General features: G+C 33.9%; 1 protein-coding gene across 4 annotated transcripts in view; it reads right to left on the reverse strand.

Moving 5' to 3' along the window:
• WASHC3 (WASH complex subunit 3) overlaps positions 1–18254 on the reverse strand; it is a 44724-nt gene that overhangs the window by 22791 nt on the left and 3679 nt on the right. Inside the window, exons 3-5 of one of the 4 annotated variants that reach the window (XM_077846095.1) lie at positions 14281–14346; positions 12150–12257; positions 8350–8457 (exon numbers count right to left, since the gene is read on the reverse strand). In XM_077846095.1, the coding sequence (XP_077702221.1) occupies positions 8350–8457; positions 12150–12257; positions 14281–14346 (282 nt within the window). Of the gene's footprint in view, positions 1–8349; positions 8461–12149; positions 12258–14280; positions 14347–18254 lie in introns of all 4 variants that reach the window. The other 3 variants (XM_077846094.1, XM_077846098.1, XM_077846096.1) reach the window with 3 other exon arrangements.

Here is an 18254-nt window from a genome sequence, read left to right on the forward strand (position 1 = left end):
ATGAGGAACCTACCCTGGAACTCTAGACCATGGGAGGTCACACCAGGGGCCATATCCCAAACAAGGCTTTAAAGCCTTTAACTAACTACCTTACAAAAACTATACCTTATCTAAAGAGCACTCTACTTCATGCTTGATTATTTTCCCCAGGTCTAAGGTATATAACGTCCTGATGAACATCTTTAATAATCAGTTGGAGATTCTTCATCCTTAGGTAATGGAAGTCACATTTCCCCAAGCCAACATCCACTGCTGGCAACAGATGCATCAGAACCACCAAAACCAAGGAGATTATTCAATTCACATTTTAAGCCAGCCAAAGAAAATAGAGCTTTAAAAAAGTCCAAGTGTCCGAAGAGACTGGCAAATATGGTTTCAAAAAATACAAGTCATTAGCTTAATGTGGAAGTCGGACTTTCCCAATGTACAATTTATTACTGGCAAGGGATTCACCAAACTTTGCCAGTAAAAAGGGGAGAACTGTTGGGAAAGTGATCTATGTACACAATTCCAGTTAAGTTATAAAAGCAATATGTAATTTAGTAAAGGCTTGTGCTGCACTATTTTGACAACAAACATTAAATCAGAATCGATTATCTGCCACATTTGGAAGACAACAGTATTACTCACTGAAAAATCTTGTGTAAAACTTTCTTAAAAAGGGAAAAAAAATCGGAAAATGCCAGCAGGTGTTCCAGGAACATTCATTAATAATGAGATCCAAATTTGGGGATCAATTAATAGATCTCAAACCTAGAGGGAACTTCAGGTCTCATTTTATGTATGAGGAACCTGAAGACTTGAGAGGTGACATGGCCTGAATGTGGTCACATAGGACTGTATGACAAAGCTAAGAAACTATACCATGTTGCATCCCAGAAGTAGAATAAAGATCTAGGTGTACTCCCAGGCATTCAAGTTGTGGCACAGAGAAACAACTTCTTTTTGGAAACATGATTATTCTTATACCTCACAGAGGGTAGTAACGTAGGAGTGATAGAAAAAGATAATGGAGACCAAAAAAGCAAGGTACTATTTACTTCTCTGTGAACTGATACTTCTGATGCTTGAAAGATTCTGTTGGCTTCTGTTCAAAGAAGTTTTTAATAATTAAGCAGGTTTGACTACCTAATGTTTTTGGTTTGGTTTCAAATTTTTTAAATTTTATTTACATTTTGTTAGTTAACATACAGTACAATATTCATTTCTGGAGTAGAATTCAGTGATTCATCACTTACATACAACACTCAGTGCTCATCACAACCAGTGCCTTCCTTAATATCCATCCCCCACCCATATCCCTCCATCAATCCTCAGTTTCTTTCTTCTCTATTGTTAAGAACAAGTCACTTATGGCTTATTTCCCTCTCTCCTCTTTTTCTTTTTCTTTTTCCTCCTCTCATATATTCATCTGTTCTCTTTCTTAAATTCCACACATGAGTTAGATCATATGTTGTCTTTCTCTGACTGACTTAATTCACTCGGCATAATATACCCTAGCTCCATCCATGTACTTGCAAATGAATTGTCTAGTTTCTAAAACTAAAACCTGTAGCAAGCAAAGCAGGGCAAATACCAAAGCAGTACATTCTAGGAGATAGCCAGGACTCAGGAAGAGGAAATTTGCATGGAAGCTTAGAGAGCCAAAAAAAGACTGTAGTTTTATCCTGACATCCTAGAAGCCTGAAAATTAAAAAAAAAAAAAAAAAAAAAAAAAAAAAACAAAAAAACCTATAGGGGCACCTGAGTGGCTCAGTTGGTTATGTGTCTGTCTTCAGCTCATGTCCTGATCTCAGGGTCCTAGGATCCAGCCCCGCATTGAGGCCAGCATCATTGGGAGCTCTACACAGCGGGGATTCTGCTTCTCCCTCTCCCTCTGTGTGCCTCTTGCTCTCACTCTTTCTAAAATAAATAAAATTATTTAAAAATCTGTATTTGTAACTTGTAGGACTTTTTATGTCTTCCTATCTGAAGTGAGTGATTGCTACATGGATAGTAAGTAAAAGCAAATTCAAGATTTTATACTAGTGAAGAAGCTTAAAGGGTTTGAGAAATACTTGTCTACTCCCTGTCTTAGAAAGAATGGAATGGTTTTAGACAATAATTCAAGAAGGAGGCAAGAGGATAGATTACAAGAGGGATGAGGGCCTAGTAAGTATTAAGGCACTGAGTAGAAGAATATTACACTTTGGAAAAGAAAAGAAACAACATAAATAGAATTACAGATGTAAGACTCTGCTTATGGAGCAGGAGCTCATACTTTTAAATGACAAAATTATAAAGGCAATTAAAAATGGAAGAAATCCTATTATTGTCCTTAAGAGGTGAGAGAATTTATGGCATTGTTAATTTCCTTTTCAGGGTACAGAAATGGTTATTTGAAGAAAAAAAAAGAAATGGTTATTTGGGGGATTTTAGAGATTTTATACTGTTGGTATATAGTGATTTTTTCAGAAACACAGGTATTTTTGAGACCATGCTACCTTCTATTCTTTTGTTAATACAAACAATTTCCTACATTCCAGATTGTAGACTTCTAACACAACATGTAGCAATGTGTACAATGGATGACAAACTACTCAAGATCATACCAATAGCCAAAATACAACTCACATGATGGATTATGCGTATATTGGTCTTTCTCTACATTAGTAACTAGAACCAATTTTTTTGGTAGGGGTAGCAGGAGAGTGAGAGTGGGAATCTTAAGCAGATTCCACATCCAGTGTGGAACCCAAAATGGGGCTCGATATCACAACCCTCAGATCATGACCTGAGACAAAATCAAGAGTCGGATGCTTAAAGGACTGAGCCCCCCCAGGTATCCCAAAATGCAATTTTTAGTCGTGGACAAAAAAGAGGAACCTTAGTAACCCTCTGAGGTTGAGAAAAATTGGCATTTAAATAAAAATCTACAATTTTGTTGGGAGGTGAAATACTTTCCAATATAGATAAGGCAATTTCTAATGAAGCTACCCTTTCGAATTAGCTGAGGTTAGGCTCCTTCGTATAGTAAGTGGTTAAATTCGATTTTCTATCTAATCTCTCTGAATCCTATTTGTTCTCAGTTACACTCAAGGAACTGAACCATCTCAGCCAAATGAACAATTGATTAGAAGACTAAACAGAAAATAGGATGGCAATTTACTACCCTAAGTATAGAGATACAAAGCTATCTAGATACCTCCCACAATCACTGATAGAAATTGAATGATTCAAATTTTTATATGACTCTTTTACTGCTGTGAGGAATTTTCTAAAGCAAGTTGGTACTGTCATCTGTTCTTCCAGTTAAAGTTATAGCTTTGTAAAGGTATGGATTTAGGAAACACAACTAGCAAGGCGCCTGGGTGGCTCAGTTGGATAAGTCTCTACCTTTGGCTCAGGTCATGATCCTAGGGTTCCGGGATGGAGCCCCACATCGGGCTCCCTGCTCAGTGGGGAACCTGCTTCTCCCTCTGCCACTTTCCCTGCTTATGCTCTCTCTCTTTCTCTCTCTCTCGCTCCCCCAAATAAATAAATAAAATTTAAAAAAGAAACACAATCAGCTATGCAGATGCTGCCAAAGAACCATATGTTAGGTAATGAATGACTTACAACACTAAAATGATTATACTCTTGGAAAAGTGTTAAGTAGTTCAGAAGAACCAAAAAATTATGCTTAACAAGACCCACACAGGGGATCCCTGGGTGGCTCAGCAGTTTGGCGCCTGCCTTTGGCCCAGGGTGTGATCCTGGAGTCCCAGGATTGAGTCCCACGTTGGGGTCCCTGCATGGAGCCTGCTTCTCCCTCTGCCTGTGTCTCTGCCTCTCTCTCTCTCTCTCTGTGTGTGTGTCTCTCATGAATAAATAAATAAAATCTTAAAAAAAAAAAAGACCCACCCAGGTATGATCAAGGGGCTTTAAATTAAAATCAAAGAATAAAATAATCTTCAGTTAAAACTGTATGACTATAAGTAACAATAATATGATAGGAGAAAAAACAGAGTGGAAGAACTAGTAGGTAATTATGAAGAGGAGAAATATAAACAAATAGAAAACAAATCCAATAGCCTAAAAAAAAAAAAAGTATGTGTTTATAGAAAGCAAGCTTGCAATATCAAAATAAGTAAATCTCAGGGACTGTTAACACTTACTGGAAAGGAATTCATAAATGGGAACTGGCATTTGAAAAGAATGTCTTACAATATTTTACAATGGAACATGGAAGATGTCTATAAATCAACATATACACACATCCATGGAGATTCTTGAACGTGGGATAAAGGAAACCTCCCGACTCACTGGCCAAGTGAGGCTAAAAGAAGGCAATGGTTGTATTATCAAATGGAGTCTGATCACCTGACCAGATGGAGGATTTAGATCAATCTTTCATAAACCATGTTACAAACAGTACAAGATACAGCCATGATGGGGGCATTAGCTATTCACATGTACTGGCAGCTTAATTTTACTCAAATCAGAGTAAATTCTTGTCACCTTGCTGATAAATTCTTGTCACCTTGCTGAAAATTTCATCCTCCAACAGATAAAGGATGTAATGAAGGGAATTGATTTAACTATTTCATGGATAAATATAAACAAAAACCCAGAACTGAATGATTATGCAGAAGCCATAGGAGCTCTGGTAGTGACCATGCCAAGGAAAGACAATCCTGGACATTGTCAAACATGTAACTACATTTGTGGCTGGATATTTTGACAGTCACTCATGATATTCTTAGAAAACAGGAAAAACAGTGGATTTATATATGGCTTAATGACCATAATCCAAAGAATAATGACTGGCAGATTCCTATCAACCTTCAGGGAGACCTCTAGTTGTTCTGTTCCTAATCTGGTCCTATAAAACATTTAAAATTAGTGACTTGAAAATAAAAAAATAAAATAAAATAAAATAAAATAAAATAAAATAAAATAAAATAAAATAAAATAAGGGACTTGAAAAAACAGTAATATATCTCTGTTTCCAGGTGACTCAAAGGTGGGAAGGAGAGTTAATATGCAGGATAAAATAGAACATACAACAAATATTGATTGAGTACCATTATGGGTAAGATGTTAAAGTGAATGCAACGATGAGTCAAGATAAATATTTTGTCTAATGGTTCATTTTCAACAGGGGCAATAAAAATATGTATATATTATCAAGATATAAAGTGCTAAATTCCATAAAGAAACTTCAGTGGTTAGACAGATCACTGAAGGGAGATATTATTTCTAGCTTTATGTGTTGGTGGGTTCAGGAGGTAATATTCATAGGAACATGTCAGATGAGCAGCATTTGGACGTGTAGTAATCAAGAGAAGGGGAATCTAGATTCAGAGGTGGAAAAGTATGAAGTTAATATTGAGAAGGGTTTGTGGTTTTGTCTGAAGAATGAAATGCAGGATAGAAAGCAGAAGGAAACAAAAGTTGGGTAATAAGATTCTGGGATTCAGGTTGGCACAATAAACTGAAAACAATAAAATTAAATTTAACTTGGATGAACTTGCAGTTTTAGGATGGCAGTGTAAAGATGCTGCTCCCCTTTTTCTTCTTGAAAATTATCCCCCAAACAATTAGGCAAAAAGAAATAAAATACAAACACTAATTTTAATGACAAAGCAGCATATATTAACCATAACATGTGGAAATTAAAAGCAGATAAAAGTATGATTGATGACTTAGCATAGTTTAGGAAGGCCAAGTCCAAGTGCTGGAAGAGGGGATACCACAAAGAAGTAGCACTTCCAGAACCTTGGAAATGTTTAGGAATTAGAAACACACATACCAAAGGCAAAAGAGAGGCAAAGGACTGAAATCAGGAAAATTGGGCTAAAAACAGGAAAATTCTGAGGCAGAAGAAACTGAGCCCCTACTCATACTCAGTGACACCAAGCAAAAGGATAGGCTGAAGCTAAGTGCCAAGCAGTGCCACATAATTAAATATAAAAACAAGAACTATTACTTCTTAGTTTTAAAATAAAAAATACTTTAACGATGTTATACATAACATATTTTTAAATAGCTTTCAATCAAAAGAGCTATTTTTAAAAATATAGCTCTAGCTCCAAGTCCCAACTTTAGAGATTCTTATTTAGTATGGTAAGAATCAGTAACATGTTTTGATAAAGCTTCCTAATCTGAAAACCACTGAGCTGGTATAAAAAAGAAACCTATCACCAAAACCTATCTAAAGGTAAAATGGCACAGAGGAATTTTGTAGCTATTTTCATTCATAGGTAAATACTAAGTGCAAGATAGGAATTGAGAGTAGTAGAGTACACAAAAAATGCCCTACCCTCGTAAAGTTTGTACTTTAGTGATAGAAGAGACACGAAGTATGTAAAATATGTAGTATTTTTTTATCTTATTGGCCAGTTATATCAGAAAAAAGAGCAGGGAATCGGTAAAAGGAATGGGCCAGAGAGAAGGTAATATCTGAAAAAAGTGGTGGAGCAAATGTTTCATCAAGATACCTGGGAAAAAGTGTTTTGGGTAGAATAGCTGAGATAAAGGGCTGAGCTAGGAGACTGTCTATATATTTATTCAAGGAACATCAAACCAGCCAGGAGAGCTGGAGCAGAGCGAGTGAAGATATGAGATCAAAAGGGCAATAGGAGAGCTAAATTGGATAGGGTCTCATAGGCTGTGTGAATATTTACAGTCATTTACACACACACACACACACACACACACACACACACACACAGTATATTTATGATTCTGAAAAACAATGGAATTTGTCTTAAGTAATTAATAAAAATAAAAATGTCAAGTGATGTCTGGGAACCCTATCTGGCTAAATAAATATAAACAATTCCTAATATACTACCTTAAAATGAGTGTATAATAAATATCTGTGGAATAAATGGACAGTAAATTTACACTGAAAAGGATAATAAATTTTTGAACTTCTCAAAAAGTCAGAAGCAAGGTATCAAGAATATAACAATTATCCTAAGATGTAGTCTTCTATCAAAGATTTCAAGGCATTTTTATCAATATCATCAAGTAGATGTTCCTATTTCATATTTTATATATGTTAGGCATGAAAAGACTAAATAAAAAGTCTTCCAGAGTCATTCTGAAACTTTTCCTCTGTTATTTGAAAGAGTAAGACACAGGTTTTAATAGTCCATATTTTTTATAAAAACAGCTTTACTGGGTTCTAGCTTTAAAAATTTATCATAATTCATACTCAAACTAGCCCTTTATTCTTATAAAAAGAACTTTATGTATTTTCATCCCCAAGTCTGGTTTGTTTTTTTTCTAAAGCCTAGAGCTCAGGGTTTGGGTTGTCAATGAAGAATTCTGAAAGTGAGAAATCCACTTTTTCTGACAGCCAGGAAAAGTGAATGTACTTTCTTCTCCCCAGTGTCACTTCTGTTGCTTCTAAATGAACCAATCTACTCTGATTATCTGACAGTATTTGTTTTTTAATTATCTTGATGATAAATAATGTCATGGACAGCATATCTAACCGTTTTTTAATATTAATATTTCTTTTGCTTGATAGAATTTTAGAAATACATTATTTTTTCAATTAATTCCTTCAACCATTGCAATAGGCCTTTATACAAAAATAAAAAGAAATTAACTTCTGCTGTTATAGACAATTGTAGATATTTTTGGTATCATACATGGAATGATTTCTCAGAAAAAAAAAATGAATTCTGGGATCCCTGGGTGGCTCAGCGGTTTGGCGCCTGCCTTTGGCCCAGGGCGCGATCCTGGAGACCCGGGATCGAATCCCACGTCGGGCTCCCGGTGCATGGAGCCTGCTTCTCCCTCTGCCTGTGTCTCTGCCTCTCTCTCTCTCTCTCTCTCTGTGACTATCATAAATAAATAAATAAAAATTTAAAAAAAAATGAATTCTAAAGTCATATAATATTAAAAGCTGTACCTTAAATGGCCAAAAGACTTAGGTTCTTTTTTATGACCAAATCAGTGACAGAAGAAATTCAGAATAAAAACACACAAAACCCATTATTTGTACTAGCATACAGGAATTAAGCCAAAGCCACATGATTTAATAAATAGTGCACTTTCATTCTTCTGATACATCTAAGATTTGCTATGATAACTTTATATAAAGCAAAAAAAATTACATAAATATTAAATATTAAACTGTGTTAGTCTGAAGTGGAGATCAATTTTAACTAGAAAGATTTAACTAGAAAGATCAATTTTAACTAGGAAAACTTACTTTTTACCAGGGCATTAATTAAACATAGGAAAGAAGTAAGAGTGTTAGAAAACTTGGTCACTCGGTTTAGCAGTTTTCTCAGAAAAAATAACAATGAGACCTCTAAGGTTAAGAATTTCAAATGAGGCTGATAGAGAAGACAGACCAAATTAGCTTACCACTTGAACCATTTTGAGATATCTCGCATATCTTGGGTCCTTGGCTACAGTTAAGATATTTTCTGGTGTTACTTCACTTCTCTGTGGTCCAGAGTCTTGTAAACTGTTCTGCTGTAGAGAGTATTGCATGTAAATCTTCAGACAATTCACAGAGGGGTCCATTATGTTACTTTAAAAGGGATGTATCTTTTTATAATTCTAATACAATCAATATCAGAAAAAAATCATATTTCTAAATTTATATACCAATAATGTAATTATGGGATATATGCTTCCAAATATTTACAAATACTTAAATATGATTTTGGAGGAAATTCCACTTAATATCAACTTATAATTGTTCCTTAAAAATGTAAATATACTCATGGCATTAAAAAATATTGGAATTCTGCTCTATTTGTCCCCCATGTTTTCATAATTATATAAATGGACACATTATTTTAATAAAGCTTTTAATAACGCTAATAAAACTATTTGATTTGCCAACTGTTCAACTCTAGCAGACAGTAAATTGATTTTCTAGGTATTCCTCATTTATTAAATAATCTTAGTCTAAGTGTATATGGCTATTCTATCATCTTAGAAAGCAATACATGGAGAATTTGTGGAAGAGAAGTCCTTTTTTTTTTTTCAGACAAAATTATCTAGTTTGTATCTTTCAGCTACATATAGAACTATTAATATTAATACCACTTACAATAAAAAATACTGGGGAATGGTCTTTTTGGATAAAAATGATTTTATCATATAGGCAGTTCTCATTTTGCATGGAACTGTGTTAAATGAAAATTGTCCATATTGGAATCCTGTCCTCAGAATGCAAAGTTAGGACTGTCTGTATAAAGTTCTTGCTTCTTCTATCAACCTGAACATTTAGAGTAAGTTTACTTTTGTGAATTCTCATTATCTATATATTAGCATTACAGGATGCTCCTCAACAGAATGAAATCAATTATATGTCTACATGTCTATGCTGAAATGTAGATAAATAAAGAAATATCTTTAAATGTTTACAGGTTTTAGAATATGAATTATATATTAAGATTTTTCCTCAGATAATTCAAATATATATTAAACCTGTTGAAACACTGAAGTAAATAAAACATCCCCAAATCTCTTAGGTTTCTCCTGTTATATGACACTAAATATACAAAAATGAATGTGTGTGTGTGTGTGTGTGTATAATCTTTAAAATACATAAATACAAAACATCCAAAACATTTAATTAACTAAAAAATTCAAACAAGACCCAAGTATGTTTTTTTAAAAAATTATGGACAATAAACCCATACAATAGCACAATGGAACAAATAAGAATTAATTACACACAGGACCAATGAATTTTCAAAACTTGGCTGTTAACTTTGCCTAATAACCAAGATCTCAACAAAGTTTAATTATGTCAGCTCTTACACTTTTGCTATTTGAATGATCCATTAAGTACTCTATCATATCTCTCAACTGTCCTTCATTTTATTCTCAATCTCAATTTGCACAATTGGATGTGAGTAATGATAAGATCCGAACTATGAAATTAAAGTTGCAGAAAGGTCAGTATATAAACCTTGGGTCCTTCTTTAACTCACATAGATTAGAGATTGAAATGGATGAGTGATTAAAAAAGTACATGATTATCCTTTACCAGGTAAGTGAGCTGACTGTAATGCCAGTGATTCTGTGTTAAGCAGTACTTAAATCCATTTCAAAATATTTTACATAAAAAAATAATAACAATGGAGAAGAAGTAAGATGTTGATTTGTATATTAAGAACATGCTAAACAGGTATTAAGCTACTCAACACAAGACTTGACCCCAATTTTTTAAACCCAGGAAGCCAACAGAACTTTATAAATTCTTCAAATGAATTAATATATAGTTTTTAAATAAAATTGCCAAAATATACCAATTATTCTGAATTTTAGAAAATTTAGTTGTGACTACTTGTAATCAATTTTTTGAGACTTTAAATAGGCAGGACCAACACAACTGCTTAAGTTTTAGGATACATACTACAGATGGCATTCAAAATAACACCTGGAAAAAGCAATATTCGAAATTAAACAAAAACTACTTAAAGACATATGACAGCTAATATCCATCAAAGAATAACTATTAGGTAGAGTGAAAACATTTTCTTAATATTTTTTATACATGCCTTGTTTTAGAAAAAGCATGGTTCATATTTAATTGAAAGGATCTTGTGAAGTTAAACTCCTTTAAAACATCTGGATTTTTTTCTTCCATATTATATATATTCCAGTGGCCATAATGAAATCTACTATGTTGATTAGATGGATGTTAAATTTTCTAATATCTAATTATTAAATAAATGGTCATCTAATTATTCCCCAAAAACATATTATAATTAAATTTATGGCTCCTCTCATGGCCTCATACATGTATGTTCAATATATTTCATGAATTCAACACAGGTGCTGGAGACAGTGTAGTATAGCAGGTTAAGAGCTAGGACTTTTGGCACTGGATTGCCTGGGTTAAAATTCCAGCTCTTACACTTGTTCTTTTGACCTTTGACAAGTTACGTAATGATGTACATAATTTCACACAGGTAGCAGTGATAATACAGTATTTACTTCATAGGGCTGCTGTAAGAATTAAATGAGTTAATTTCTGAAAAGCACTTAGAAGCATGCCTGGTAGGTAAGCACCTTCTGCTTGTTAGTCATTATCGTCACACCCAATGTACTCATAACCTGATAAGTATCCTGTGAAAAGTATCTCCAGGTGCAAATGCAGAATCCATATAGATAAGAAGTCTATTTGTTCAGTACTACTAGACAGGTCACTATTTAAGTGATCATTTTATTTTGAATTTTAATACTTCACTGAAATACACTAGAAATTATCTATTCTGCAACAAAGAAATTTCATTTGTTGACATAAAAAATAATATAAAATTTAAATGTATACAGGGCATAAATGAACATCAAGACATTAAGAACCAAATGTAAATTAAAGTATGGCCCTTACTAGGATGCTAATTTGAACAAATCAACTCTAAAACCACACTTTTTAGATACTTGATATTTCTAGGTCAGCATCTCTCAAATTTTAGAAGCCTACAAGTCACCTAGGAATCTTACTATATATATAATATAGATTCTGATTCAGTAGGTTTGGGATGGACCTCAGATTCTGTGATGCCCAGGCTGGTGCTTGGAGCATACTTTGAGTAACAGAGGGTTAGATGACAGTTGGGAATTACTGTTAATTATAGTATTTATGATACAGGCATGTGGTTATACAGGAAAGTTCCAGAACTTTTCAGAGATGCTCAAGGAATTACATAGTGGTGAAATGATAATGATGCCTGGGATTCACTTTAGCAAGTGACAAAAAAACTAGATGAAGCAAATGTAACAAAATCTTTACTGGAGGATCTGGGTGATGTGCCTTTAGGTCTTCATTGTACTGGTCTACTTTTGTGTGTGTTTGAAGGTTTTATAATAAAACATTTAAAAATATCCTTCTTATCATAATGTATGGAAAATGTCCATAGTGAACTTGAAGAATATTATTATGTTCAAGATTTCTCCTAGTCCTCTATATAGTTTCTCTTTTATAGGCAAAAATAAATAAATAAATAACTTCAGGGAGTTCTTCAAAGGAACCATAAAACAGTTAACTTTTTTCAAACTTCATTTTCTATCTCAAGCTTTTGAAATGTTACTATTCAACTTTTACATCTTTATTTAACTTCTTCCTTCAAGCCTGCCGCTAGGTTTGTCTCTTTTAACCAAAAAGATCTGCTCATGTTTTCTGGAACTGAAAAACTTACCTGTGATTTCTCTGAAGTAGTTTCAGAATGTGATTCATTTGTGATACCAGTGACGCTTACAGGAGATACTTCAAATGTGACATCATCTAGGCCTGGAATGGATGACAACTGAGAAAAGAAAATTAATGTGTGGGAAATATCAGAAAGGGAGACAACATAAAGATTCCTAACTCTGGGAAACGAACTAGGGGTGGTGGAAGGGGAGGAGGGCGGGGGGTGGGGGTGAATGGGTGACGGGCACTGAGGGGGGCACTTGACGGGATGAGCACTGGGTGTTATTCTGTATGTTGGTAAATTGAACACCAATAAAAAATAAATGTATTATAAAAAAATAAAATAAAATTAATGGTCTCTTCTGGCTAAAAAAAAGAAAATTAATGCTAGTATATGAAGATAATATTAAGCTGCTTAACCGTTTTAAGTTTCCAAATGAGTGTATGTTTTAGATAGCTATCTTAAGTTTTTAAGCCTATAGAAATAGGGTTTAAAAAATTTCATCGTTGGTGTCTGAAATTCTCCATGCCATAAACTATCTAAAAGTGAAAGGTATTCAAAAATAAAGTATTTTTGAATAATTTCTCATAAATCTAACTTCACTCATATAAACATTTTTTCCCAGGAATTATTTTAAAAAATATATGGGATCTTAGTATAAGATATAAAAGCATGGGCTTTGCCCATGGGTTAAGTCACAAGCTATATGACCTTCTATAAATCTCCCTACACATCAATTTTCTCCCCTATGAAGTGGGGATAAGAAAACTTACCTCAAATAGTTGTTGTAAATAGATTTTTATTAAACATATTTTGTACTTAAAAAAAGTCCTTTGTAGTACATTTTAAGTTTGAATTATCTGGGAAATGACAAGACTCTGTCATCACATTTTAATGTCTGACACAGCCCATTATTTTTTCCTTTCTTTAAACATTTACCACCAAATGTTACTAAAATGTGTCTGTTTCATATACAAAAGATGGGAATGTTGTCAGTAGTTATGTATTTCAGGTTGGATTTGCAAGATCCATGCAAATGCTCTTTTCTGATTTCATTCTGAGATCAGTGATAGACATTTGTCAGATGTTTGGCTAACTTTAGGGATTAATTTTATGGCTATGGAAATAATTAAGGTTAACTTGTTCATACAGTAACTTAACTTGTAACTATGGACTCTAACTCAAGAATTCCCCCAAACATTAAAATAAGGCACATGCTCATAATGAAGAATAATGAAAAAAAAAAAAAAAAACCCAACCCAATGGTAATATCTAAAGCAACAGTATTCATTGAGAACTGCTGACTGATGTCAGTACTTAGCACAGTAGCCATGGCCCAGTTTCAAGTAGGTATGGCTGCTAGAAGAGTATCTTCAACACAGCCAAGGCTAGATATTCTAAAATTTTCAGGCTACAGAAATATTCTGAGAGAAATATAATGGCTTATGTCCACAAGATACAGAAAGTACAAACTAGACATTCTGATCATTATGCCAAAGCTATTAGCCATTTTACTTCTCCATAAATATTCAGTATTTTTTCAGATCAACTTTTTTAAAAAAGGACAAGGTCACAAAAATATACTAATGTCTCCACTATTTTATAATCGGGGAAAACATAAAACTGCAAGGTTTCAAATAAAAACTCTTTCCTATTTTTTGCTAGTTATATTGTGTAATTTCTGACATCAAAATTGGTATTCTTCATTAGCATTCAGTATATTTGCAAATAGGAAATAGCTGATATTTTCTCCAAATTTTGCTCTGGAAACACCTGAAGTTTTACATAATTTTTACTATGTTATCAAATGATTACTATTAAGAAAATTGTGAGTTTTCCATCAAATGGAGTGAACTATAGAACACCCCAATTTGTTAGCATGTTACTCACATGCGTTTGACGAAGAATAATGAAAGAAATTTTAGTTCACATGTACATTTAAACAAACTCAGTTAACAGTTCATAATGATATCATTTTATTAACAGTTACAATAAATTAAAAACAAACAAAAAACATGTACCACTTTATGGATGCAGGAGCTAAATTGAATTCATTCCCAAATGAAATTAAAGTATGACTGAGAAAGTGGTATATGTGGAGCAAAGTTTATACTATAAGTTATTCAGAAATACAAACCTTTGCATCTAAAATATTGAGAGTTGTTTCAATTTGCTGGATACGAAGAGAAAGGTCTGCTAGTTTCTGGAAAAGAAAGATTAGAACAAAAGTATAAAGTCTGATTGAAATGAACTGTTAACAGGATAACAAAGGGAAAATTTGAAAATAATTTTTAAAAAACTATGGTTTAGATACTAGTCGTTTTCTAATATACTACTCTCTCATTTACATTGAGTAGGAATGGGAGCTCAAGGATTCTGTTATCTTCATTAGCATGTTTCATGGCTACTTTATAAAGCTCTATTCACAGACAAGCAAAAGTTACATTATCAGCCTTATCAAAGTCATTATGAGAGACATAATCAGTCATTGGGACCAGAATATAAACTTCTTCCAGAATAGAGAGTTTTGTTCACTGTTATATCCCCCATGCCCAGAACAGTATCTGACACTTAACAGGAATCTAGTAATTATTTGTTGATGAATGAAGGAATGCTTCATAGAAAGAATAAAAATTAGCTCAAGACAGCCTGGAACAAAATCTGTCTTTTATTTATTTAAAATTTATTTTTTATTGGTGTTCAATTTGCCAACATATAGAATAACACCCAGTCCTCATCTCATCAAGTGCCCCCCTCAGTGCCCGTCACCCAGTCACCCCCACCCCCCGCCCACCTCCCTTTCTACTACCCCTAGTTCGTTTCCTCCTAACTCTGGGAAAATCTGTCTTTTTAAGTTACTTTAACAAGTATATACAATTCGTTTATGCAATTAATCCAAATTTAAATTTTTTAAGTTGAAAGTTAAAAGAACCTGAAGTTAAAAGATGAGCCAGTTCAGGTTGGAAGGAAGTAAAACAAAGAGAAAAAATTAGAGTACTAAAAAGGAAAAGGAATCAACCTACCATCAAATCCGAGATAAAACAGAAGCAAAAGCTTACCATGCTCTAGTTATTCTGTACAATTAAATTACCCATGTGTATATACTATTTACAGCCACACAAATAAAAATAACATCACAAAATATGATCCATAAGAGCATTTACTTAAAACTCCCTAATCCTAAACACTGTTATACTCAGTGACACAGTCCAAGACCAGTTGGCCCGTTTACTAGTTGGCAGATGTGCAGCATTCTGACTGCTTTCTGGGATATTATCAAGATCCTGACTAACTCCTAAGCAGAATTTTAACACCCTAAGTAATGGTCATTTTGCCCACATTTAGGGGGGTGGGGGGGAAACCAGAAAGCAGCCACAGGTTAAAGCTTCTTCACAGACACTTTTAAGATGAGCATCCTGGTGTCTACAAATCTATAATTTAGAAATAAAACATTAGAATCTAGTTTTTATTTTTTTTTCTCAAAGGATTTTTATGCATCTATTGAGATCATATTTTTTCTTATTACATTTGCTGCTGTGGTGAATTACATTGATAGATATTCAAATGTTATATGAACTTTGTGTTCCTCAGATGAACCCCATTGAGTTATCATACATGATCCTCTTTAATTTAATTTAATTTTTTTTAAATCTTTAGAGGAAAAAAATCCCATTTATTTAAAATCGTCCAACATTTAAAAATCTAACTCTGGGAAACGAACTAGGGGTGGTAGAAGGGGAGGAGGGCGGGGGGTGGGAGTGATTGGGTGACGGGCACTGGGGGTTATTCTGTATGTTGGTAAATTGAACACCAATAAACAAACAAACAAACAAACAAAAAAACATAGGGCTACTGCCATAAAAGAAGAGGCTTTTTTACTCTGCTGAAGGTGCCCAGGAGTTAGCTTACTCCCCCAGGAGGATTTGGAACAAGCTTGGATTTAGAAATTAAGTTTCTTGTTCTGGGTGTGTTGATTGAGTGGTCATGGCAACATCTGTGGCCTAGTCACACAGATGTGGTCCAGAAAGAGAGTATTGCCTTGTACAGCAGTGATTCAAGCCTGGATCTGGATTTTTAAATGTTGGAAGATTTTAGAATGTAGTTTTTAAAAAACATTTTGGTATTTTAGAGAGAGAGAGAACGAGCACACAAGTGGGAGGGGGAGAGGGAGAATCTCAAGTAGACTCCATGCCAAGCATACAGCCTAACTTGGGACAGGATATCATGAACTGAAGATCATGACTTGGGCCAAAATAAGTCAGATGCTCAACCGACGGTGCCAACCAGGTGCCCCTAGAATCTAGTTTTAAATGGCACTTAAAGCTAAGTTTAAGTTTGATTTCTAGCATTTGTTCATATAAAGCTTTAATGTAAACATAAATACAGGTTTATAGAAAAATCATATGAATGAATTCCTTTCCAAATTATAAGTGTTGTCCTAGAAATCATGGAAATTAAATTTTTGCAAATTTCATTAGTCTTTTAATTCATTAGAGAAGATTAGTAACTACAGAAATCCTACAGCTAATTAATTTGTAAGTGAGATACTTTCTAGCTTATCTAAAAATACTTATATTGGTTTGATTAAAATAAAAACAGAAAAAGATGAATTAAAAATTAATTTTTGTTTAGATATCTTTATATAAATGTACTTTTATTTATTTGTTTCTTTATTTAGAGAGAGTGGGCGCCTGAGCAGATAAAGGGGGGAGGGGTTAGGGGAGAGGGAGACAATGAACCTTAAGCAGGATCCAGGCCCAGCAAGGAGCCCAAATGCAGGGCTCTATCTCACCACCCTGAGATCATGACCTGAGCCAAAATCAAGAGTCAGATGCTTAACTGACTGAGCCACCTAGGTGGCCCCAGATAAATGTACTTTTAGGCAATAATCACCATCATTGTAAACTATGCTACACTGTGCATACAATATATCATTTGAAATCTCACACCAAACATATAAAGCAGGAACTGTTATCATGCCAATTTTAGAGAGAAAACTGAGTTTTCACACAAGTAAAATAATCTGAACTGAACTGAACTGACCTGAACTGAAGGCAGATGCTTAACCAATAGAGCCACCCAGGCACACTAAATACCAGTTTTAATAGTTAAAAACATCTCTAGACATTGCAAAATGTCCCCTGGTTGAGAACCACTGCTTAAACCGTAGAGGACTATGGGTTTAAATAACATGATCAATGACGGTAACTGTCCCCACCTCCGAAAGTTCTAGCAGAAAGAAGAAATTGAAACAACAGTTTTTTCCATCCACATAACCATCCTATCTTTATAAGCATTTAAAGCAAACTTGAAATATCTTGGTTTGGGACAATAAGGGAATTTGCAAGGTACCTGAAGTTTGCCAGATAAGTTGAAAATTTCTTGATTTATCATCCACCTATTTCTAAGGCAATGCATTTTATTAAAGTGAAAAGGAAGATGAAAGGAAGAAATCTGGAGTTAACAGCTGAACATGGAAACAAAAATAAAACACTGTGGCTTTTCAGGTTTGTAAAATATCCAGTTTGCATATCCAATTCTCTAAAAGAGAAACAATACTTTAAAATAATGGATCTCTTGGTATATCACATTGGGTCGAATACATCTTATAAGCCAGAAAGGGAAGCAATCAATGGTTTTATTAATTTTCATCTGACACTTAAACCCAGCATTTGTAAAAGTTGTAAAAGCAGTTATAAAAGTTGTAGAAGTAAATACAGTTTTAAGCAAGATTATTTGGTTGAAGGTTACATCCAAGAGCGGGGTTAAAAATTGGATGCAGAAGATAAGCACTATAAAATTTTGTTAGGTTATATGAAAATTCTCAGTATTTTTTTCTATTCTTAAAGAATTTAGAAAAAAGAAACAGTTTAGAGTATCTAAACTTGACTGAATACTCTGTATTCTAGACATGTTACAAGTTGGAGTCAAAATAACACATATGATTGCCCTATTTATAGAGGAGCTTTGAATTTAAAATTCATTATAAGGTTAAATTTCTGCTCAGTTTTATCTGTAATAGGCATAGAACTTGCATTGCACTCCTCATCCCATCCTGTTTTAAATTTGCAAACCCAATGGACCACCATAAGACTTTTCTGATTAGGCCCA

Source organism: Canis aureus, chromosome 13 (genome assembly GCF_053574225.1).
Source record: "Canis aureus isolate CA01 chromosome 13, VMU_Caureus_v.1.0, whole genome shotgun sequence".
Lineage (NCBI taxonomy): Eukaryota > Metazoa > Chordata > Mammalia > Carnivora > Canidae > Canis > Canis aureus.